A 25253-nucleotide genomic window follows, 5' to 3' on the forward strand; every position below is an offset into this window, starting at 1 on the left:
ACACACATGTGCGAAATGATTCATTTTATTTATAATTTGGGTACTGATTTATGTTCCTGTTTTTGCTTGTTTAACAAAAATAAAATTATGTACAGTAATCATCGACGTATAAATAAAGATTTTATCTTTATTTATACGTCCATGACAATAATCAGTTTACTGTTTTCTCACGTCTCTCTAGAAAGAAACACGTCATTCACACAATGTCTATTTGATGACACAATAAAAATGTTCGCTGCGTCTAGTAAACGCCGTCCAAACTGAAAGCCGAGCTTCCTTTGAAGTCGTGAAATAAACCGCAACAATTTGGTTCGCGACGAGTCACGATGAAACAGTACGCAAGCGGTTTTTTCTGCCGTACACATTAACGAATATAGCGTTCACAAACGGTTCGCGAACAGTTCTGCTCGCAAATGTGTACCCGCCTTTAAGTACTTCTGGGACAAACTTCGTACATGAGTCATTAATACATTTTGTCTTTGAAAATGCAAAGTATACATTTTATTTCATCAAATATCTTGTTTCTATGTTTTTAGTTTAATGAAAGAATAATCAGCACATTTATCTCCAGCTGGTATGACCAGCTCACAGACGATAAAGACTTTATTAACGAATTAAGATACTGCTTCAGATTTTCTACTGCAACAATAGTAAACAGGTTATTGGAGCTGGATATTGGTGATATTGTGGCGAACAAGCTTGTTCCGTGTGGAGTAAGACATATTGATGACTATCTCTAAATTCAACAAATAGCTAAACTGAAAAATGTTAGATTCAATGAAGTTGTTATTGAGTATCTTTGGAAAAGGTTACATGCAGCTGCTACTAATAGAAAGAAGGAGAGAAGGAGAAATAATTATAGAATAATTAAGTGTTTTTGTATTTACAGTAATTTTTTTAAATTTTTAAACATAAAAATAGTTTTGATATATTAAAAAAGATGAGAGACTATGATAAATTTTATCAACATTATAACATATCTTCGTTGATACAACCTCGTTAAGTTTGTAAGTAGAAACAATTTTTAATTAATTATACCAACACCAACAATTTATTAATCACATTTGTAGCTCCCTGATGAAGGACATAACCAATGTCCGAAAGCTTGGAATAAAAATTTAAAAGAGTACACGTTTTATTTTTATTGCTGCAAACCCACTATTTAACGTTTACTATATATATATAATAAAAATTATTATTAACAATCTCTTACTAAACCTCTAAAGACTCGGCAGTATTTTCTGAACCAATTAGAACAATGGTCTCTGAATACCGAATTCAAATTTTCAGTAACGCCCCCCTACCTTAAAACTATCTAATACCGTCCACTCACTGAAATCAACTGCAAAGTTTTTAGGTATATGGTTTGATCAACATTTTACATGGCAGGAGCATAATAAGACAAACAGTTTTAACATGTCACAAAAGACTGATTGTAATGAAAACCTTGGCAAACCGAAACTGGGTATCAGATCAGGAAACTCTGTTGGGTATTTATAAAACATTAATTAAATCTAAATTAGATTATAGATCAATTGCATATGCATCTGCTTTTAAAATATTACTTAAAAAACTTGATAGCGTATACAACACTGCTGTTAAAATTCAACTTGGAGCCTTCCGGACAACTCCCACTGAAAGCATACTGAGAGAAGCCGCCGACCTACAATACCGAAGAATATACTTAGCTCTAGGGCATGCCACATCTCCAACGTCAAATATAAACAAACCTTTCTTTTAACTATTAATATTAGTAATACTTTTAACAACAAGTATATCAATTATTAAAATAATAAGCCATGTGCCCCCAAACGTTACTACGAGAAAAGTGCCCCGATTATATAGTTCTAGATTGAACATTCGGTTCCCAACAATATTTCAAACTAATTCCAGTCACTATCTATCTTGGACTGTCGAACAGCTTAAAGTTATTACAGCGTTAAGCACATGCAATAAATATGAAACTAATCCCATTGTTTTTAAAGTCAAACTAAATTCAATCCTAGACCAACAAGACAATGACTGTATTAAAATATATACAGATGCGTCCAAAACTAAACTTTATGAGCAGAAGTCGTAACCCCAAATGTCTTTTCACTTTAAACTTCCTCAAAATTCTATCATCTATAATGCAGAACTATTTGGTTTATTTAAAACCATCAAACACGTAACTATTAAAAATATTCCTTGTCTTCCAAATCGCTCAGTGCACTCAAAGCTATACAAAGCATATACCCTAAACATCCCATTGATCAATGCCGAACTATGCAAGCTCAAGAAAATTTCAGAAGAATCCACTTCTTGTGAATACCACGTCATAAAGGCATCGAAGGGAATGAACAAGTAGATACTAGTACGCGTAGTGACATCTTTCCACTGGAAGCCAGAAGTAGAAGATTACAAGTTAGTATTACACGTCGACGACTTTGACACTGTAGATATACTCATGCCTCTCTCTTCTCAAATAGCGAGCCTGTATTGGTACCATATATATTTTTTTCTAGCTATCCATATTTTTTGTTATTTTTTTATATGCGTTTAAAATCATCAAACGCTCATATCAATTTGAATTTCCCTCCTAATCTCATTTTTGTTCAAATATTTTTGGCGTTTTATGGAATTTTGAGGTTGTGTCAATATTTTTTGTGCTAAAATTTGGTGAATCTTCATCTTTTGTGATGCCGAACAATACCCCAAAATTTGGGATCAAGTTTCCCCTGAAACAATTTTGACATTTTTATCCGGCTGTGCCCTAAGGTAAAAATACTTTTTTTAGTACATACATTTTTAAAATTCACTTAACAACGTAAACAATACGCTACTGAGTGTCAGATGAACGCCCAGACTGATTGATCTTTCTAACTTGCGACTTCGATTATCAACTGTTCTTTTCTACTGGTTAGCGTTGTTGATACCTTACCTATAATCACAACCTGGCAACAGTGTTCAAACTCAATTATCATTTCTCAGAAATTAGTATATATATTTTTGATACTCAACTATAGTGTTTTTTTATAGTACTTAAAGTAAAAAAAAATGATATGTTTCGTTAGAGACGTTTATTCAAATTGATATAAAACATTCAGTTATATACATATATATATATATATATATATATATATATATATATATATATATATATATATATATATATATATATATATATATATATATATATATAACATTGATTTTTTTATTGAATCTCTTAAGTAGTAAATATAAACAATATCAAAATGTTTTGTTTTAGGTCGAAAATAAGTTATACAGTTCCATTTAACATCTTCGGTTATAATCACAATATATAAAATCAGAATAAAATTTAAAGATATCACAAATCAAGTATATAAATAAATAAGTATTCAAGTACATTAAGGAGTATTTACATACATATATTAAAGACATGGTTTTCTTTTGTTACGGCTAAGTATGGAGTATATAAAAAATGTTTATTACAAAAGTTATGTGTACTAAAGAGGTCTATATTTTAAAATTATTTTCGATTATACAGGGTCAGTCAGAATCACGGAATGAACTAAAGTTGTTTTTTTTAATACTACACCCTGTAGGTTAAAGCATTTTGAATATATTTTTTTAAAAATATGAAGTATTTGTATAAGATTTTATAGATCTAGTCAATAATTTTTGAAATAATTACACTTAGATATTAAGAAAAATGGTAATATTTAAAGGGCTGTGGATTAGGTTTCCAAGGTAATAAAAATATACATGGCACGTCAAAGTGTTTCTAGTGTAGTGTCATTTTTAAATAATTTAATATATTTGACATATATGACTAGCAATAAAATATAAGGTAAGTGTAGCAATAATGGATACCTTAAGAAAACAAACTTGATTTTCTCGCCTCTAGGTAATGTTGAGGTTGTGATTTTTTTTTATTTATTATGTTATCTTTACTTTCAAATATTATACTGTAGTGGTAGAATATTTTCTAATATATTTTAGAAAATCAATTATATTATGTTGCTCTCATTGCTTCAATAATGGACACCCAATTTTTTATGCTACCCTATGTTGGGCACCTATCAAATGTAATTTAAGGTGGAAATTATATATTTTGACAATATCAACGGAAATAAACTATTAAAACAGAATTATGTGTAGATTAATCATAAAATAATAATTTATTTTTAACTACTTTTTAAGTATTTAAGTAATATTTTTAATAAATAATAATAACTCATTAACCAATTACAAAGTCTCCTTCCTTAATTCTAGTCTGGCTGACTAATTCAGCATTTTCGTCCGCACTACTTTCTGAAGCAATCGAAGACATCCCCGACTATTCATACATAATTGATGCAGAAGAACTAGAGGAGGATGAAGGTACTACAATCTTTTGTTTAAATCTTTTCTTTTCTTCTGCGTCTTTCTTTTTAGTTTCTCGTACTACTTTTCTCCTTTGCTTCTCATACTCTGATATCTGTTTAGCAAAATATGCAAGCTTCCGAGGGGAAGTAACTACCTTTCTTTTTTTGCTCGTTTTTTTTAATTTCAGAAGTCTCGCCAGGCCAAAACAGAAATCTTTTGCATGGCGAAGGTAATAATGGGTCTACTTTGGATCCAGATGAGTGACCAATGGGCGAAGGAGTGGAAGGAATCATATTAGCATTTCAAAGTATCTGATGCTGTAAAAGGGCCCGCTAATTGATCATTCTGAGCTGAGGATAAACTAGGACTATTTAGTCCCTATTATTGTTCGGGATTTTAAACTATTATACATTTCCTAGTTTTCTGAATGCTAGATATTTTTGCGGTAAGCCACAAATAGTACAAAGAATAATCTCTTCTATCCCCTCGCCAGTCTCCTACATTTTTTTCAAATTCGAGGAATTGGGTTCCATGGTACTAGACCGCATGCCTTAAACGTCGACCTTCATGTGCCATGTGCCACACAGCCCTTTAAATATTAGCATTTTTCTCAATGAAGGTGTAAATATTACGAAAATGATTAACTTTAGATCTATAAAATCCTATACAAATACTTCATATATATATGTATATGTATATATGTATATATATATATATATATATATATATATATATATATATATATATATATATATATATATATATAAAAAATGCTTTAATATACAGGGTGTTGCATTAAGAAAAACAACGTTGACGCATTCCGTTGTTCCGACTGACCCTATATACTCGAAAATAATTTTAAATTATAGTTCTATTTAAAACACATCATTTTTGTTATAAACATTTTTTATATTCCATAGTTTAGCCGTAACAATAGAAAACCAGAGGTTTGGCGCACCCTGTATATATAAATAAATATAAATAAAATAGAGAGATCACACATATATGTAAACAAATTGGTACTTGAAGAGATACCATAGTTTAGTCTTTAGATTAGAACGTTATTTGTATAACAGACTTTCCTAAAAAGAGACTCTATAACAGAAATGGTTGGTTCAGGTCAATGTTAACATACAGGGGGACCGTTATTATATTACCCATTTACAATAAAACACAATATAATACGAAAATTTACAATAAAGCAGTTGAAGAAGATATGTCAGTCCTTTTCTTCTATTTTTTGTCACTTTTAGAGATTTTAAAGTTTAAATTCTACGTTTAAGTGAATTGCACATGCAAATTTCTCTGAAATATACACGCAAAGGGCCAAATTGTTGTTACGTAAGTGTATATCAGAGCTAAGTATATGTGACAAATAGCTGTAATAACACATTAAAACATATCAAATGTGATGTCAATAAATGTATATATACACTAGTGGTAGCACCTTTCAAAAAATTTAGTTTTGTTAGCAACATTCTTACATGTTTGTTAGCATCTTTTTTAGATGACACTTATGTTATTGAAAACATTATAATTTTATTGCATCGTTTTACGCTTTTACTTAATCATTTAACGTCTATTTTTAAAGCAAAAATCTAAAATTTTTAAAATAAATCAAACAACAGCCGTTAGCTATTAGTAGATATATTTAAAAAAATGACACAATGGATATTATGAAAAAATTTGTATTTGGTAGGCTAACCTTTGTTTTTTAGCACTGACTCGATTCTGCGAGGCACGCAGCTTACGAGTTGAGCCAAATCCTCTCGTATAATAACTACACCAGTTTTGAATAATTTCTTCTACCAGTTCTGTCTTGTTAATTGGGTTTCGGCGTGACACTACACTTTCAGCATTGATCATAGATTTTCTATTGTGTGTGTGGTGGGGATGTTGACTGAAAACCAATGGTTTCATTCGCCTAATCATATTTGACTTTGATTTTTAAGACAAAAATTAAAACTAAAGTCTATTAATTTTTGAAATAGATTTTCCATTGTTTTAGATCAATATTATTTTCAGGTCAAGGCAGGACAATATTTCATTAAATCCTTGGTCGTATGACAGGGCGCTCCATCCTGCTAGAAGGTCCACTATTGATTATCCCATTTAAACAAATCTCTGCTAGTCGGAAGCAGTTTGATTCGCAAACTTTCTTTCTGATATTTTTTTTGCATTAATATTCCCCTATATTACTGTGAAAAGTTTAACTCAGTTAAGCTGTCATGACACCCACAGGTGCTTCGTTAACGTAGTACATTGAGACAAAATGTCTTCCCCTGGTCGGCAGCGAATAAGATCACTTGACTCCATCACTCCCAAAGATCGAGATTCTGGTCTCATCACTTCAACTTACCTTACTCTACTGTTTTTCTGTCCACTCTCTCTCTCTGTGTTAAAACCCAAACGGCATCTTCTATGGCTTCTGGCCAGGGGCGGTTACACAGGGAGGAAATAGGTAAATTCCCTCCCCCCAAGAAGGTCCAACATTAAAAAAAAAACCTATTATTTATGTCTTTGGTGTAGTTTCGGTTTATCTTTTGGTTGGTGTTTCATTGAAAGTTCACCTCCCCTCAAGTTGGAAGTTCCCCTCCCAAGGCAAGTGTCTAGATCCGCCACTGGTTCTGGCTCACAATCCATTTTCACGCAACAGTCTTCTGATAGTGGGGTCCGATATTTGTAAGCTAGTTGACTTGACAATACCATTAGCATTCTAAAGACAGGCGACATATTCTGCGTTCATTTTATTGACCAACTTTCGGTTTTCTGCTGTTCTTTTTGCTGATTTTGTCGTTCTAGTATTACGATAACGGTTACAAACTTTCACTATATCTGATTTTGTGACGCCACCTACCAATTTGCTTGCTATTTCTTGATCTGCGCAACTTTCTCCACGAAAGGTAATTTCTTTGCGACAGGGGGAAATGCAAGTTTCCGAGGGGAAATAACTACTGCTGGCAGCTTTTCTTTTTTTGCTCGTTTTTTTTTTAATTTCAGAAGTCTCACCAGGCCAAAACAGAGATCTTTTGCATGGCGAAGGTAATAATGGGTCTACTTTGGATCCAGATGAGTGACCAATGGGCGAAGGCGTGGACGGAATCATATTAGCATTTCAAAGTATCTGATGCTGTGAAAGGGCCCGCTAATTGATCATTCTGAGCTGAGGATAAACTAGGACCACTTAGTTCTTAGTTTTCTGAATGAAAAACAGCCACGTCCATAGGTTGGAGTATATGAGTGAAATTTGTTAAAAGTGATATCATTTCAATCTTATTGGCTGCACAAAAGGTAGCCAATGGCATTGAAATATGGAAATATCCATGAAAAATAAAACTGGTCTTTCTATATTGTTATTCGTCAGCCAAGGATGAAAAAATTTACTTTATATTCGTAGAATGTCTCATGCGTCATCCATCCGTTATCTGACCTACCAATGGGCCATTCGGAGGGCATGGCTGAAACAATCAATTGTGGTAATCTTGTATACCTATATGCAACCATCGGTGGAGCAAGTTCTTCAATTTTAAGAACTTCAGTAGCGAGTATTCGCTCCTCAGACAGTGATAACAGCTTGCAAAGGACGGTCAGATTTTGGATTACATTCTGAAGATTGTTCCATTATCATCATCATCATCATCTTGGTGCTACAGCCTATAGAGGGCCTCGACTTTCTCAAGCTTTCTACGCCATTCTATTCTGTCCCTCGCTTGCATTTTCCAGTTGCCGACTCCGATCTTCTCGGCATCTTGTGTTACCCCGTCCATCCACCTCAGCTTTGGTCTACCCCATCTTCTCATTCCCACGGGTTGCGCTGTTAGAATCTTTTTTATCATGTTTGACTCAGGGGCTCGGGCTACATGTCCTGCCCACTGCAGGCGGTTTCGCTTAATTATAGTGGTAATATCTTTACCACCAAACGTATGCTTGTAGATATTCTGCAGTTCAAAGTTATATCTACGCCTCCATATTCCGTTCTCACAGACCGCTCCGAATATCTTGCGTAGCACCTTTTTTTCAAAAATGGATAGAGCGGATTCATCTGTTTTCGTTAGCGTCTATGCCCCTGATCCATATGTGAGAACGGGGACTATCAGTGTTCTATACAGCCTTATACGAGTTTTTTGAGACAGACGTTTGTTAGCTAAGTACTTTGATAGACCATGATAACACCTGTTTGCAATTATTATTCGCCTTTTTATTTCCTCAGATGTGTTATTATTGAGGTTAACCGATGTCCCTAGATATATGAACTCTTTGACTGCTTCGAAGTTTTGGTCATTGATGATTAAATTTGTGTCAACATTTCCAGCTCTTGTGTTTGTGTTAGTCGCCATGAATTTGGTTTTATTTTGATTTATCTGTAACCCCATTCGTTCTGCTGCTGCTACTAGCTCGGTTAGGATTTCCGCAGTTCTCGCCCTAGTTCTTGTTATAATGTCCACGTCGTCTGCATATGCTAGAATTTGGACTGATCTATTAAATATTGTTCCCCTGCTATCTAAATTAGCGTCTCGTGCAACTTTTTCTAATGCGACATTAAAAAGCTGACACGCCAGCGCATCTCCCTGCCTTAATCCCCTATATATTTCAAATGGGGTTGACGAGTCGTTTTGAATTTTTACTGCTGATAGCATCTTCGCCATTGTCACTTTTATCAAACATATGAGTTTTTTGTGAATTTACAAGAAATGCGAAGAAAATGTCGGTGAAATGCAATTCGGATTCCGCAATTCTATGGGTACACGTGAAGCACTTTTCACCTTACAAGTCCTACTTCAGAGATGCCGCGATGTCAGTTGTGATGTCTATATTTGTTTTATTGACTACGCCAAGGCATTTGACCGTTGTCAGCACCAGAAGATGGTCACCGCACTACAAAGAGTTGGATTGGATGAGAAGGACATTCGGATCATCATGAATTTATACTGGAATCAGCGTGCTCAAGTCAAGGTCGAAGACCAGCTGACCGACCAAGTGAAGATCATGCGAGGAGTAAGACAAGGATGTGTGCTATCGCCGACTCTTTTCAATATATACTCTGAGGAGATTTTTAATGAAGCCCTCACACATCTAGACATGGGAATCCGAGTGAACGGTGAATACATCAATAATATCCGCTACGCCGATGACACTGTGTTACTAGCAACCAGCCTAAACGATCTGCAGGCCTTACTAGACCGAGTGCGAACTGTGAGCGTAACATACGGACTGAACCTTAATATTAAGAAAACTAAATTCATGGTGGTCAGCCGTACAAATTTAGATCCCGGGGCACTAATGGCAGGTAGCGAAGAGATCCAGAGAGTCGACAGATTCACTTACCTCGGAACTACCCTCAACGTACAATGGGACTACGCTCAAGAGATTAGATCCAGAATTGAAATGGCACGGTCTACATTTATTAAGTTGAGATCCTTGCTGTGCTGCAGTGATCTCAGTTTGGGAACCAAGATGCGAATAGTGAGGTGCTACGTTCTTCCAGTGTTACTGTATGGAGTTGAAGCCTGGACACTGACGCAAGCCACTGAAAAACGAATCGAAGCCTTCGAGATGTGGATATACAGAAGGATACTAAAAATATCTTATGTGGACCATGTCACCAACGTTGAGGTCCTACAGCGCATGACAAAAGAAAAAGAAGTGCTTAATTTAATTAAACAACGCAAGCTTGAGTACCTCGGCCACGTGATGCGGAACGAAGAAAAATATCGAATTCTTCAACTTGTTATGCAGGGTAAAGTATTTGGCAGAAGAGGACCGGGACGCCGTCGTATCTCGTGGTTGAAAAATCTCCGACAATGGTTTGGGATGACCTCAGCGGAGCTGTTTCGCAGAGCAGTCAACAAAACCATGATAGCCTTGATGATCGCCAACATCCGGACCGGATAAGGCACTGAAGAAGAAGAAGATGAGTTTTTTTGGAATTCCTAACTCATTCATAGCGTTGTAAAGACTTGGTCTTAAGACACTGTCGTATGCCGCTTTAAAATCGACAAAAATATGATAAATATCTATGTTAAACTCTTGCGCTTTTTCGAGGATCTGTCGTAGTGTAAAGATCTGGTTAATGGTTGAACGTCCACGCCTGAATCCTGCCTGATATTCTCCTAGAAACATTTCAGTAAAGAGATTGTTCCATTCCTGCACCAATATGTTGCGATTAAGTTCTGGGGGTCCGCACATGATTCCGTAAACTTCTCTTCATCTTATTCAAAACATGTTCTACGGAATTGATATCTGGAGTGATTTGAATCTCTTTAAGATACACAGTAACTATCCGAGAAATGTGGGGCCGTGTATTATCATGCATAAATGTTGCGTCGTCTTCAAAAATAACCATAAACGGTAAAACATGGTCTTCTAGAACCTCTATCAGGTACTTACGCACAGTCATTATCCCATTCTCGACAAACGATAACGATGTTGATGGACTATGTCCATCTTCTAACGCTGCCACAATTCTGGTCGTCACAACGAAACTTATGCTCGTTGCAATACACTGACAGTGACAGCACTACACAAACAATTTACAACTGACGTTAAAACCACAGAAACAAAAGCGATGCTGATAATGGTTTTGAGGAATTAGGATAAGGGACCCTTTTATCTTAAACGCTTATCGAAACAGCAACAACAATTTTTTTCAAACAATCCATTAGTAAACTAAGTTACAACAGAAAATAGTCAAAACAGAATAATAATTTCTTAAATAAATTCAAATTACGGGGTGACCCTAATTTTATGCTCGGCAGTGTATATAAATCACGATCATGACGCGGTGTTGCTGGAAAAACAATAATTTTTGTAAAGTTTCCAGAATTTTGGCCACTAGTGTATGTATATATCTGTATCACTTGTGAAAAGTGTGTTAAGTGCTAAAATCGTATTTTCGATCGCATTTTTCAGCTTCAAAATTTTGGCAGTACTTTTTCTTTATTATCGAAATGTTTTCGTTTTTTTTATTATTAATTATAACCTCTATTTTTACAAATTGTTTTAAATTATCTGTACTTAGTGCGTTTTACACTAATTTCATTAGTGTTTAACAGTACCTCAAAATGTTGGCAAGTATATGCTATATTTGCCCTGTTCGTGTTAGAGCTTAATAAATTATATCCAAACAATAAATTATTTTTTCATAAATCTCTTTATTGGAACAAAATACCTAGGTAAAAAATAATATATCGTCTGTAAAATAATTTTTTTATGCAATTTTATATAAAATGCATAAGTAGAAAAGAATAAAATGAAATGAAATTAAGAACAAATAAAATTAATACTAAATTAATACAAAATGTGTTTCTACGAAAAAAAAATAAAGGATTACTATATACATAGTAAAAAAGATAAAAATTATTTCTTTCCTAACATAAAATGCCTATCTCGAGTTCTTCATCTTGGGCATCGGCGTACAAGTCTGATACATTGCCCCAATTAAGGTCTTCATAAAATCTCCTGTATGTTGGACCTATATAAGGAAGTAAATCGAATAGATTCTTTTTTTTTTTCATTTGGTATCATTCGTGATCGCTGGTATCTAAGAGGTGGCAAAAGTTTTACAGCCTCCCCTTGTTTCTGGAAAGAAACAGTTTTAAGCCCGAGTGTTAATTTATAAAAAAGAATTCCAGATTTATCGTTGCGGTAAGTTGTAATCTCATCTGACCCCAATGCATCACGTCATTATCGTTATCTTTTTTTATGTTAATTAATGATGATTTTAGTAGTGTATAAAAATTATAAAAGTGGATTCTCTCTAACTCTGTATGAAATTTATTTTTTTTTCTTATAATATTCTATTGTTCTTAAGAGCAATATGACTCTTCTTGTTTTGGCGAGGGCATTAATCGGAGTACATTGTTACAGATGTTACCGTAGGTTCATGAATGTTGATGAAATAGTGGTACAAACGTGATCCAATTTCGTTTGCTCCATGTTCGGCGATGGCTTCGTGCCACGCATAACAATAGGTTTGGCTTTTATTACAATTGAAAATTGTTAAATTAAAGGTCCATAGTGTCCTTTTATAAAAGGAAATTGAATTTTTTAATAATGGAGTTGCAAGGCATTGTTGCAAATGTTAAGGTTTTACTAACTCTTTTATTGTTTCTTCGTCTGTGGGAGCCATCATCGGATTATTAATAATGCCCTCAAGACGGATTGAAGTGTTGAGTGTATCACGGACTTGTTGAACAGTTTGGTTTTTAAAGTTCACGCAGCAATTAGGGTTGTCTGGAGAACGGTACGTGTCTTGGAGAACATTTTTACATGTTTCCGTTTTTTTCTACTGGAGTGGAAATTATTTGATTTCCAACTTTTATATGGGAAGTGGTGTTTGATTTTTGTTTCGTTAGTACTTTAAACAAATTCCAGAATTTCGAGACCTGTCTGTAGTCGAGACTCGCGGTTATGCGCCTCCATTCCTCGTGTTTTTATCGCATTAACCTCGCATTAACCACACTCGCAGACAGCCTGTTATATTCTGTCTTTGTTGCGGGATCTCTGTACTTTTTATATTCCCTCATGAGTCGGCGTTTTTGCCTTATTTTTGCCACGATATGGGCGGGCAGTGCCGGGGAATATATGTTGTACGTTGATAGTGGGATTGCTATTTCGATAGTCCCTGTTATGAGACTATCGACTTGAACTATAGCCGTGTCGATTTGATTTGTATTCATGATGTTACCTAACTCGGGGAAGTTATTGTCTATAGATTCTCTGAATAGGTCCCAATTGGCCCCAATTGGGATAATGTGAGGAGAGCTGGGTATGTTATTTCTGATTAGGATGTCGTTCCCTCGAGATACTAAACTCTTGGGGCGGTGAAAAACGTTATATTGTGTGAATGAAGGAGTGTATTTTAAAAGGGTGTCAGTTAAGGAGAGGATTTGTATATTGTATTGATGTATGATATTTTTTATTAGGTGATGTTTTCTATTGGCACCCTGGCAGTAAACAGGCCCTATAATACAATTCATAAACTAATAAAAATTTTTAGTAAACTGGAACAATCTAAATGCAACATTATTTCCGTGCTGCATAGGGTCAACAACATGCCCGAACAGCGCCTGTATGATACTATTTGAGGCTTGCATTATGTTGCCCCTTTGCGTCGGAAATAAGTTCATTAATAGTAGGTTATTATAGCAGATGATGTACTGTATATCTTGGGTTAATGGCTAGGGTGGGTTTTGTCTATATGGAAAGACCGGTTGGATTTGTTCCGGCCTTTCAGGGATTGCCCGTCTGACCGGACAGCGGGGTGAATGTGCCGGATAATCGCCTCCGCAATTAGGGCACTTAGGATGTTGGGCGTTTGGACATGCGCTAGAACTATGTTCTTGTCCACAATTGGGGCATCGTGGGGCTCTTGCTTGACATGAAGCGGCGAGATGACCACTAGAGTAGCATTTACTGCAATACTTAGGCCTAATTGGGGCTATTGATGCTGAGAGTGGCATTTCGCATGTGAAATCATGCATGTTGATACGAATTTTGTCTCTTAGCGCCTTAGCGTAGTGAGTTTGAAAGTCAGTGAATACTCTCACTAGGGCAGTAGGAGTGAGTGTTTGTTTGTCTCGAAATAATCCTCGCTACTTTCGTGAAAGGAAATTGAGAGATTGAGAGTTGCTCCTCAATTTCTTCGTTAGAGTTTTTTATCCACCCCTCGTATAACTAAATGGAAATTAGTTTGGGTGGAGGGCCGTGGCTGTTTTTTGGAATTTTTGTTACGTCTTACAGACGATGCTACCGTAAGGTCTCTGCCTGTGACGTTTCAGAGTTTATTCTGAAATTCGAGAGTGTTTATAGCAGCGTGACTATTTAGAAAGGCTATTTTGAGGTGAGGCTTTACTGCGAATGAGTCGTAGTTTTTGAGGAGGCCATTAGAATGTAAAATGCGGAATAGAATTGCCTGAGAATTCAGGTCTGGAGTTATGTTTTCGATTCTATAAGTGAATATTTTCTTCACTGTTGGGGCTGCGGAGGGCGATTCTGCTGCTTTTTTTGCAGGAATGTCCGGTCTCGGAGGGCTATTTATGGTTTTATTGGTTGAGGAATTTATTGTTGATGGTCCAGGAGTAGGAGAGACGCTTCTACTGCGCCTAGTAAGTCTACTGTTCGCTGGATTTGAGGATTGAGTGTCCATATTAGGTGTGGATGGACGGGAATGGGATTTTTGTGCGGTTTTTTGGTGTTTTGGAAGTTTTTTTTTGTGGTTTCGGGATGTTTTTCTGCTTGTTGTTGAGCAGATTGATTCTTTTCTGGAGTTTTGAGACAAAGTATTATAATTGTGTGACATTTTCACAGCGATTATCGATAAGATGATTCTTCTCATCAAAATCACTGTGGAATTAGGTGGCAGCCTCTGAGACAATGGAGGATATGGTGGGTACACTGGCCATTGAATTGGCAGGGCTAAGGGGGGAAATTCTATTTCATAAGCCTGACGGCTGTGTGATCGCTATGTGCGATCGGATGAAATTTTGGAAATACTACTTTAACGACTCTGTTTTTTTTTTTCGGTTTATTGGCCGGTGCCAATAAACTTTTGGGTGTCTCCCCAGGCCCACTCGGTTGTTCACTCCCTTATGCGCTATGTGGGAGGTTTCCTCTTGCGTTCTCAACTTACTGGCTCAGTATCTATGTCTGGTTGCCCTTTTTACGGGGCAGAGCAGTGTCTCCCTGATGCACCAGCAAGTTTCCCGAGGGCTTTCGCCTTGTTGAGCGTGTAATCAATGCACAATGAAAAACAAGCTTGGTTAAGCTGTTTATTGTATTACACGCGGTAGATTTCGCGCGAAATTCTTCTCAGCGTCGACTGACTGGCGCCAATGCTACCAGCTATTATGTAGGATGGGCCCAGAAAAATAACGTCGTAAAGTGAAACGATAACATTCTGACAAAGGACCGCACCCTCATCACCGTATCGAATTTAGTGGAAAACTACGTAATGGGTTTTAGTAACAAGAGAGTTAAAAGCAAATGAATATTAAGCGGAAACATGGATTAACCGCTTGTGAAACACGTGTTAAGTACAAAAATATGTACATAACTTACAGTCCACAAATATTTAGGTAACCTAAAATTTACGCAAAGTGGGCTAACACTTGACTGGCTTTTCACATGTAAAAGTTGTATTTTGAAGTTTCAACCCACGATTCAGTGGAATATTGACCTCAGTAATAGCGACATCACTTTAGCCCATTAGACACAAAGAAAAGGAAAAAAATAGCTTTCTGGTGATGCCCTTAGCTCAAAACACAAATTTGCACTTAACCACTTTTCACAGGTGACACCAATATATAAAAATGTTTCTTCTTAATAATGCAACTCTATCTAAACAGTACATGATGGCACAAATAAACAACAATTTAAGCCAGTTAAATTAATTAATGAAAACACTGGAGAGCAAAGAACAAAAAACAATTTGAAAGTATAAATTATAAAATTACATAATTGATTGATAATAAAATAAAAGTTACATAATGACAGAATAAAGTATTAGTACTAAGTTTGTACAAAAACAAAGCATTAAGCACGTGTTTTGTTCACCAGTGTATGTAGGAAAAATGAAAGATCTATGTAAGTTAGTTTTTACATCACGATCTTAAGTACACTCTACACATGAATATTCGAATATTTACCACTTTCAGCTAATTTCAACTGTGCACTTAATTCTATGCACAATTCTTTTTGCTCGATGATTTTCCGAACAAGATTGATCTTCTTTATTTGTAAAATTTTGTTTTCGTTTTGCAGAAGTACCATTATTTGATCTAAGCTGTCTTGTTTTGGTATAACTATTTTAGAAGCATTGCTCTTATTTGCACCAGCCTCAAGTTTTGATTTTGAAGATTCAATTTCATTTTTTTCTTGTTGTATGTCTTTTATCAATTGTTCCTTTAACTGAATGAGACCATTTCGCTTATATGTAAGCAATACAATATCATCATCAAACAAAAAATCATTTTTTTCAATAGCTGTATCTTCCCCTCCAGTCTCACTTTCTTCTGGTTGTTTTTGCTCAGTTTTAGATAACTCCACACTTACTTCTGATTCAACCAGGGATAAAGCAGCTTGTGATTTTACTGAAGAAGTATCTGAGTGAGCTACTGTTGATTCAGTCTGTTCATTTACAGGCACCACATCCAGTTCCTTCTCAGTTTTTTTATCTTCCAAACCATTATCTTCATCACATTTTTCTGTACTGCTTTTTATTCTCCTCACTGTCTTCATCTTTCTCTGTAACAATACAAATTATTTAAAATCATATTTATATATACCAGTTATTGATCTTATAAGGGGTCATTCAAGTTTTACGTAACGCAATTAGGGGGGAGGGAGTAGTGTAAAACGTTACAATGCGTTACAGGGTGGGAGGTGGGTTCAAACAACACGTTACGTAATATTTTTTTTACTTAAATGAAAAAACTATGGAATTAACATCTCCCAAGTTGGCAATCCTTTCTGGCTCAAGAACTTTCGCGATTCAATAGGAATAAGCAGTGCTGCACAACTATTTCGATTAGCTGAAGACCATGAAAAATTACGTTAGAGAGTCATAATATGGCACCGAAAGAAGAAGATACCTACCTCGTGATTTTATTTTAAATTTTTGTTAAGAATAAGATTTTAATTTGAATAAAATGTTTTACTTTAGTTACGTTCCCGTTTCTAATTGTATTGCCAAATGTAGAAATAAATATGTTACTTCATGAGTTTATTATTAAAAAAAGTTAAAATAGGATAATGCACGAGAAGAACCGTAAGGATGAAACCAAAAATGTAAATAAGGATAGGGTAAGGAAAACGTAAACAATTATAAGATTAGCAGTAAAAGTTTATTATTGTGAGTTAGAAATATCTGGTTTTATTTATTATCAACGCAAATGCGATTAAAACAATAACAAAGTTATTTTACCAACTTTTCTATACTTTTCGCAACATAATTGTTACTTTTAGGTAGACATTGTCACTTGCGTGTTACGTAACGTTTAAGTAGATATTCTCTATGGGATTTAAATATACCCATGCCTGACAGAGACCCAAATGCAGCGAAATGGACATAGACAAATATGGGTACCGTCAATTCAGATGCATTTGCAGATTTGCATACCGATTTGCATATTATTGCACTTGCGCAGAAATCGAAATTTGAAGTTACTTCGAAAGCCACGCGTTAGCATTTAATAACTTCAATATTAAGTAGCGGTTCAATTAGAACAAGTTTCTTAACGAATTTTGCTGATAATTATTTTAAAAATACGAAAAGTGAAATGGATACTATGGTAAAAAATAAAACTACTGAAGCAACAGGTAAGAAGCTTTTTTTCTGGAAGCCGTCTATTATGAACCGGTCGTACTGCAGCCAATTGGCTTATTGTACATATTCCATTCCTTTATGATACCTATCCCAGAATTCTGGAACCCTGTACTAGCTTATACAGATCTAGTGGATGGGTATATCAATATATATTTGAAGTCTCCAAAAAGTGTTTGCCGCCTGCGAGTTAATGCCTTACAGTCATGCAAGATATGGTTGACTGTTTCAAGTTCTCTGCTACAGATTCTGCAGCTTAAGTCTCCATGAAACAGTCCCATTATATGCAGGTGCCCCTTAACTGCCGCATGTTTGGTAAGGAAGCCTGTTATGACTCTGAACTGATTCCTGCTTATTTTCCACAGCCCTATTAGAACATGTCCGTCCAATATACATTTTGCCATGTGTTTGACCAGATATATTATCACAGTGTGAGTTGTGTTGACTTGATCTGGACCGAAGTATTTTGTAGTTGATGCTCTTTTGGAAAGTGCATCAGTTTTTTCATTGCCATATATGCCCCGATGACCTGGAACTCATACCTCTGTGTTCGTGTCGACATTCTCACAATAGCCTAAGGTCCACTTTAGGGCTTATGAGAACCCCAATGGCTACTTGGCTATCTATTCATATACTGATCCACTTTTGTTTGAAAGCCGTCAAGTTAATTTCTCTAGAACACTCCAAGATTGCAAAAATCTCTGTCTGAAATACAGAGGTATATTCTCCTAGTGGAACAGAAATCTTAAAATTTCCATCTATCTATCTAATTAGCCTTCTTCGGTCCATCTTTGGACATAGGCCTCCCTAATCCTTTTCTATTCTTCTCTGTCTGTCGCTACAGTCATCCACCTAGAGCCCACGTGCTTCTTGATATCATCTGCCAATCTCATTTGGGGCCTTCCTCTGCTTAGTTTATATTCCCACGGTCTTCTTTTTGTCTTATATTGTGTCCGGCAAATCTCAATTTCAATTTTGCAACTTCTTGTCTAACATCCCTCAATTTTGTTTTCTCTCTTATCCACTCGTTTCTCTTTTTATCCATTAGTCTTATGTGCAGCATTTGTCTTTCCATTGCTCTTTGGGTTTTTATGATTTTGTCCATGTTTGCTTTTGTAAATGTCCACGTTTGGGAACCATAAGTGAGAATAGAATAGTATCGATTGTATACTTTGGTCTTAAGATACTGTGGATATCTTTTGTTTTTAAGAATGTAGCTTAGTTTGCCAAATGCCCCATTGCCAGTCTAACTAGGCTTTTTATCTCTGCTGTTTGGTTTTCTTTGTTAAGTTTTACAGTTTGACCCATATATATATATATATATATATATATATATATATATATATATATATATATATATATATATATATATATATATAATCCTGAACTTGTTCTATTTCATCTTGTCCGATCCTCATCATTGTGATGTCTTCATCTGTATTTGTTATGATTTTGGTCTTGCTGTAATTCATATTAAGACCTATCTTTCCAGCTTCTATGTCCAGTCCTTTCATCATTTCAAATAATTCTTCTTTTTTATCGGTTATCAATGCGATGTTATCAGCGTACCTTAGATGGTTCAGGCGTTGTCCACAAATTTTTATACCTTTTTCTTCCCATTCTAATCTTTTAAAAATATCTTCCAGAGGCTTATTGAAAAGTTTCGGTGATATTGTGTCACCCTGTCTCACGCCTATATTTATTTGTATTGATTTTGTTCCTTCATATACTTTAATTGTTGTTTTGGCTTCCTTATATATATTCGCTATTAGTTCCGTATATATGTGGTCAATTCTGATGTTAATCAAAGAACTTTTCACTGCCCAATGTTCGACACTGTTGAAAGCCTTTTCGAAATCTATGAACGCTATGGATAGAGGAATGTGGTACTCAGTTGCTCGTTCTATAAGTATTTTCATACTTAGTAAATGCTCACTTGTGCTGAATACCTTTCTAAAACCAGCTTGTTCTTTTGACTGGTATCCGTCGAATTTTGTCGTCAATCTATTGGTTAAAATTTTTGTTAGGAGTTTATACATTACATTGAGGAGTGTTATAGGTCGGTAGTTTTTTATATCTGCTTTATCCCCTTTCTTGTGTAGGATAATGGTTACGGATTCCTTCCAGTTGTTTGGGATTCTTTTTTCTTTTAATATCTTGTTAAAAAGGGAATGTAGAGTATTAATTACCACTTTTCCACCATATTTCAGCATCTCTGCAGTTATTCCATCTTTTCCAGGCGATTTGTTGTTTTTCATTTCTTTCAATGCCGTCTTTTTTTCTGATTTGCTTATTTCTGGCTGTAGCTCTGAGTTGACATTTTTTATTTTAGCCTTAAGTTGGTTTTTAATTTTTTCTGGTGGTATCTAAAATGACTCATATTAGGAGTTATAATTAGGAGAAATAAATATTCCTTTTTTGTTTTATATAATTCTGAATAGAAATGGTGGATTATATTTATGATGTCATCTTTAATGTTTGTTTCTACTCCGTTTACATATTTTATTTTGTTTATTTCACACTTACCTAATTTCGGTCTTAAGCATTTCATATTTTTGTTGTTCTGTATCACTTCTATTTTTATTTCTTGTTCTTTTCTCTTATTTTCTTTTATCATTCTGCTTATTGTCTTATTGATTTCTACATATTCTATAGATTTCCTTTTGCCTTCTTCGTTCAGCTTCCTTCTTTTATCCATAAGCTTCTCTGTTTCTGTTGATATATAGTTGTTCTTTTTTAGATCCTTTTTTGCTATTTCTTTTCCTGATGTAATCATCGTTGCTGTAAGTATGTTGTCTATTTCAATAGCAAAAATCTGTCGCGGATTCAACGCTTTTTCCCCATCCAAAAAGTGCACAACGTCACTAAAGAAGTTTTCACTTCAAAAACTGTTTTAAAATTACTTTTGGTAGATCAAGTGAGTTTGTAAATTATTATTATATAAACAATGTACATTTACAAGCATGTAATAATATTAAACATTTGGATATAAATTATGATTATACATTAACTTTTAAATATCATATTAATGAAACTTCAACTAAAGCTTTAAGGATGTTGGGATTTATTCTTAGAACTTGTAATCAGTTTTCAATACAAACATTAAAAATGTTATACTCTAGTTTAGTTCGATCAATTTTGGAGTATGGTTCTCTCAATTGCTCTCCTTCATATAATATTGACATCTACAATATCAAGAGAGTTATTATGTGCTTACAAAATTGGTTTTATTAGACAGCAATACGCATATGAAGATATACTTTCAATAGTTAATATCTCGTCACTACATCATAGATGGTTTGATGCAGATTTATGTTTCAAAAATAGAACAGTAGTAATGTATTACATAAACAAAGTCCCGTAGAGTAAACACGGCTTTGTCACTTTGCATAAACTTTGTACACTAGTAACCTTGTAGAATCACGATTAGTCATTAAATAAGTCTATTTAAAGTCGGACAGACAAGAGAATGAGACATGAGGTTAATCTTAAGCATAGTTAATACGAGTTAGTATGGGTTAATATGAAATAATTAGGTCGATGTTATTCTTTTGTAAAAATGGTATATCCGTAAATAAATAAATAGAATATACACACTAATATGGTATACACATAACATACTAAGCTTCAAAAGGAATATATCTAAAATGACTCATAAACATTACAAAAGTACTATGTATACAATAGATGGTAGGTCATAGTTTATCACTTACTACTCACCTTTAATTGTGTAATTATTCTTTGTACTTCCCACAGCTTTTCCTCTCTTTCTTTGGATATACAGCCAACATTCATCTCTTTATGTATTTGAGATAACAGAGATTCTTGTTTTTTTAGTTCTATTTCTAACTGCTGAGCTCTTTCAGGTATCTGCACAATATTACTTACAGGAGGAATATATTTAAAAATAACAACATTTGGAAACAACGCTTGAGAATGATGAAGTAAGGCTTGAAGCAATCTCGATGATACATGAAAGGTATGATTGAGTGCAGATGCAATATTTTGCTTACTCATTTTGTTTTGTTTTTCCTAAAACCAAATAGATATTATAATTAATATATTGGATATTATATATATATATATATATATATATATATATATATATATATATATATATATATATATATATATATATATATAATGACCAATCACGATACAAATTGTCACTTTGTCCGGCCAATCACAAAGCTCGTTATTAACTGCTTTGTCATTGGTCTTCAGGAGGAAGATTGCTGCGAATTCTCAAATACTAAGTGTATAAAAGAGCAGCACATCTTCCGATCGGGATCCAGTCGTCATATACTAGAGCTTGTTGGCCTGGTGATGCTACCACGCTACTTTAATTTTATTATTAATCCAATAACCTAATATCGTCGAATAAAAGAAGATTTCATCTATTTAGAAGATAAACTTCGAAGCACAAGAACCGGCGTGTTGACTACGAACGCTCCCTGTCAGTAAGACAAGGCTTTTTGAAATAGAAAAGACATTGGTCTTAGAACTATTTTAAACGGTGTCGAACTGACCAAAGCGTTCCTCGGGACCTGTAATGGTAAAGAGCGAATAAAAGCCCCGACGGGGACTTGTAATTACTTTTCCGATCAGGGTCGAGCTGCGATAACGCTTCGTCACCGGAAATCTGATGCAAATAGTAACTATCAGAAATACTGTTTACGAAAGGTAGTGACATGAAGCGATGGGCAGTAGGAAGAGGCGACACTGTCGGCATTCTTGTGCCTCTCGATGAGAGGGAACGCGGCTACACGAAGTGAGAAGGCCGGCATCTCTGTGGAACTCGAGGCATACACCACGCAACAAAATACTAACATATACATTTGAGGTTGATTGATATTACGCACCACAATGAGAACTGATTTTACTTTTAATTGTAAATTTTTAGGTGTGAGTTCATTTAATTCCAGTAACTTCAAAAACTCTGTTACGCCATCCTGATTCATAATTGATTGAATTGAATGAAAACAACTATCCTAGAAGAAAATTCAGAATGATCACATTTAGATCATCAACATTTGTATTTTTTGATGGCAACATCAATTCATCAACATCTATGAATATGGCAACTAACTCTGTGACACTTATATGGCTATTAAAAAATAGGGGTTGGTGATAACAGGGTGAAAATTAAGAGTTGTATGTATTTTTTGTTGCCTCATCATAAAAAACTAAAATTAAAAAAAAAGTTTGAGTTGGACAGACCTGATCACTTGAAATATGAAAAATATATTATAAACGCTTCTTAGACCTACCGATTATACATGTAAAATTTCAGTAAAATCGCTTAAGTCAATTTAGAGGAGTATGGCAACTAACTCTGTGACACTAATATGGCTATTAAAAAGTAGAGGTTGATGATAGAAGGGTGAAAATTAGGAGTTGTGTCTTTTTTAATGCCACATCATAAAAAAATATAAAATTTTGTTCAAAAATAAAAAAAATGTTTGGGACAGACCCCCCTTATCACTTAGGGCTATACAAATAGATTACAACCTATTCTTGGACCTACTGAATACAAATATAACATTTCATAAAAATCGTTACAGCCGTTTTAGAGGAGTATGGCGACTAATACTGCGACATAAGAATTTTATATATAGATATATATACCTACATTTAAAGAAACATTGTGTAAATGAACTATCAACCATGACAATAACAGCTTGTTCTGTGGAGGCAAATTCTCTACTAATATTTTCAAATGTTTTTCCCTAGTATTTAAATTCAATATGGCACCAGCTTCCTCAAAGCGTATTAGTAAATCATTTGTGAATATGGGTTCTGGAAGATCCCTGCAATTAAAAATTTATGTAATAGTAATAATGATACTTCTAAGTTAAAAAACTTTTAAGTAACAATAAATAGACAAAGTATGAAAACAGGAATTTAAAAAAATAATGAAACATCTCAAGATATCCTTTATAGTTAAATATTCATAATTATCAAGCATTTCTGCATTTTCATGCTCTTATTCCTCTAAAGTTGCATACCTTAAAAACATTTTTAATAGACTAGTAGCAGTTGGCACATCATAATCACTTAATCTAACATTTTCTCTTTGATTGTACATTTTCTTAATTTGTGTAACTTTTGCTTTTGTTCCACTAATCTTATAAACACCTTCAAAAAGTACTCCTATTGATTCTACAAAATCAATACAGTCTCTGATTGGTAATGGCAAATCTACTCCATCATGGCACCTACTTCTTTCAATGGCAATGTCTAAACTCACTCCAAATATTGGCAAAGCATCTAAAATGTAGATATAATTGTATTAGTTGATATGTGTTGGTATGGTAAAATAATATTGATGTATTAGCATGATATACTAATTTTATTAGAAATACAACCAATTTTTCCTCGTTATAGGTCAGTAATTGCATATTTTGGTATATTATTTTACTACAATTGCAAACCAGTATGTTTCGATCCAGTTCAGTCTTCTCACAAGTGTTCCTGATGAAATATAAATCTTGACACACGTGTAGAAGAATGATGACAGACTCAAATTGAATTAAAATGCAACCATCTATATTTATTTTAACAAGCCATTTACTTACCAGCTATGACAATTGTTTCTTCAACAGAACTTTTTGTTTTCTTCCCTTTGTCCTTTTCACATTTTTTATCTGCTTTCTTGTCCTTGTCTTTTTTATCAGAACCCTCTTTATCTCTTGATTTTTCCCTTTTCTCTTTTGACTTCGAAGTAAATTTAAATGACTTGGTCTTTTTTGATTTTGATGGACTCCTGCAAAAGGTAAATTATTATCAATAGTAAGCTAACAGAGTCGACCCTGACATAGTTAACAAATTATCACATTTACTTTAGTTTAAAGGCAACAATAAACATCACATACACTAGTTACACCTAAGAGTGCGTGAAATTCTTAAGATTTTAAAAATTAAGTAACAAACTTACCGGGACTTGCTTCCTTCATCTGAACTCTCCCCTAGAGCTGCATAACCTCTCTCTTTATCTTTTTTGTCCTTTTTATCTTTACGTTTACCTATCAAAATATCTTTCTTCGCTCCTTTCTCGACATCATCACTATCTACAAGATATTGTATAAATAATAAGTATAGGGTACTTTACAAAATCAACTTACAATCACTCTCATTGCTGCATTTTTTATTGTGCTCAGATGCGTATAACCCTGGAAAATCTTTCATAACGTCTGGACTATCAAAGTCCATTTTAATCTTTATTTTATAGTAAGTCTCCTTAAAAATAAATTTTGAGTATTTCTTACATTTCTGGAAAGTTCTTAGAAAAATAAAGTAAAAACTTGCGCATATGATCAAAATGGAAAATGGAGTGTCAATACAGTGTTGCTCAATGTTACAATATTTACTTTATTTTAAGATCATTTTGAAAATCCCCAGATCTAAAAATTAATAAAAGAATCTTTCTATTGTTTAATTTGGTCACTAATTGCCATAAAATATCTTAATACCTTGATTTAAATATTATAAAAAGTATCATCTGTTTGTTTTATTTTGTATTTGTTGATACTATAAAATATTATAATAAAATATTTGACTAGCAAAGTTTGGCACTTGCGCCTCTCACCAACTGTGGATTCGG

At 34.3% G+C, this 25253-nt stretch overlaps 1 protein-coding gene across 2 annotated transcripts; it reads right to left on the reverse strand.

Moving 5' to 3' along the window:
• Window positions 1-10256: 10256 nt before the first annotated feature.
• Rlip (Ral interacting protein) lies at window positions 10257-25229 on the reverse strand. 2 transcript variants are annotated; one of them, XM_072545819.1, is made up of 8 exons: window positions 25123-25229; window positions 24775-25053; window positions 24588-24720; window positions 24229-24416; window positions 23659-23920; window positions 23283-23460; window positions 21371-21682; window positions 10257-16572 (listed from the first exon to the last, which is right to left on the reverse strand). In XM_072545819.1, exons 2-8 carry the CDS (start codon window positions 24860-24862, stop codon window positions 15949-15951), a joined length of 1785 nt encoding a protein of 594 aa, XP_072401920.1. In that variant the 5' UTR covers window positions 24863-25053; window positions 25123-25229; the 3' UTR covers window positions 10257-15948. The 2 variants fall into 2 exon arrangements, with proteins under 2 accessions (XP_072401920.1, XP_072401921.1); XM_072545820.1 differs by having other exon boundaries at window positions 24775-25157.
• Between the last annotated feature and the right edge of the window lie 24 nt (window positions 25230-25253).

The sequence above is a fragment of the Diabrotica undecimpunctata genome, chromosome 10 (genome assembly GCF_040954645.1).
Source record: "Diabrotica undecimpunctata isolate CICGRU chromosome 10, icDiaUnde3, whole genome shotgun sequence".
In the NCBI taxonomy this organism is placed as follows: Eukaryota; Metazoa; Arthropoda; class Insecta; order Coleoptera; family Chrysomelidae; genus Diabrotica; species Diabrotica undecimpunctata.

What these genes read in the sequence shown, in the direction of transcription:
- Rlip (XM_072545819.1), bottom strand. Translation starts at nt 24,862, where the DNA reads ATGGACTTTGATAGTCCAGACGTTATGAAAGATTTTCCAGGGTTATAC. An exon ending in GATGAAGGAAGCAAGTCCCG is followed by an intron (nt 24,417 to 24,587) that starts GTAAGTTTGTTA and finishes TACCTTTTGCAG; the next exon opens with GAGTCCATCAAAATCAAAAA. An exon ending in AGAAACAATTGTCATAGCTG is followed by an intron (nt 23,921 to 24,228) that starts GTAAGTAAATGG and finishes TCTACATTTTAG; the next exon opens with ATGCTTTGCCAATATTTGGA.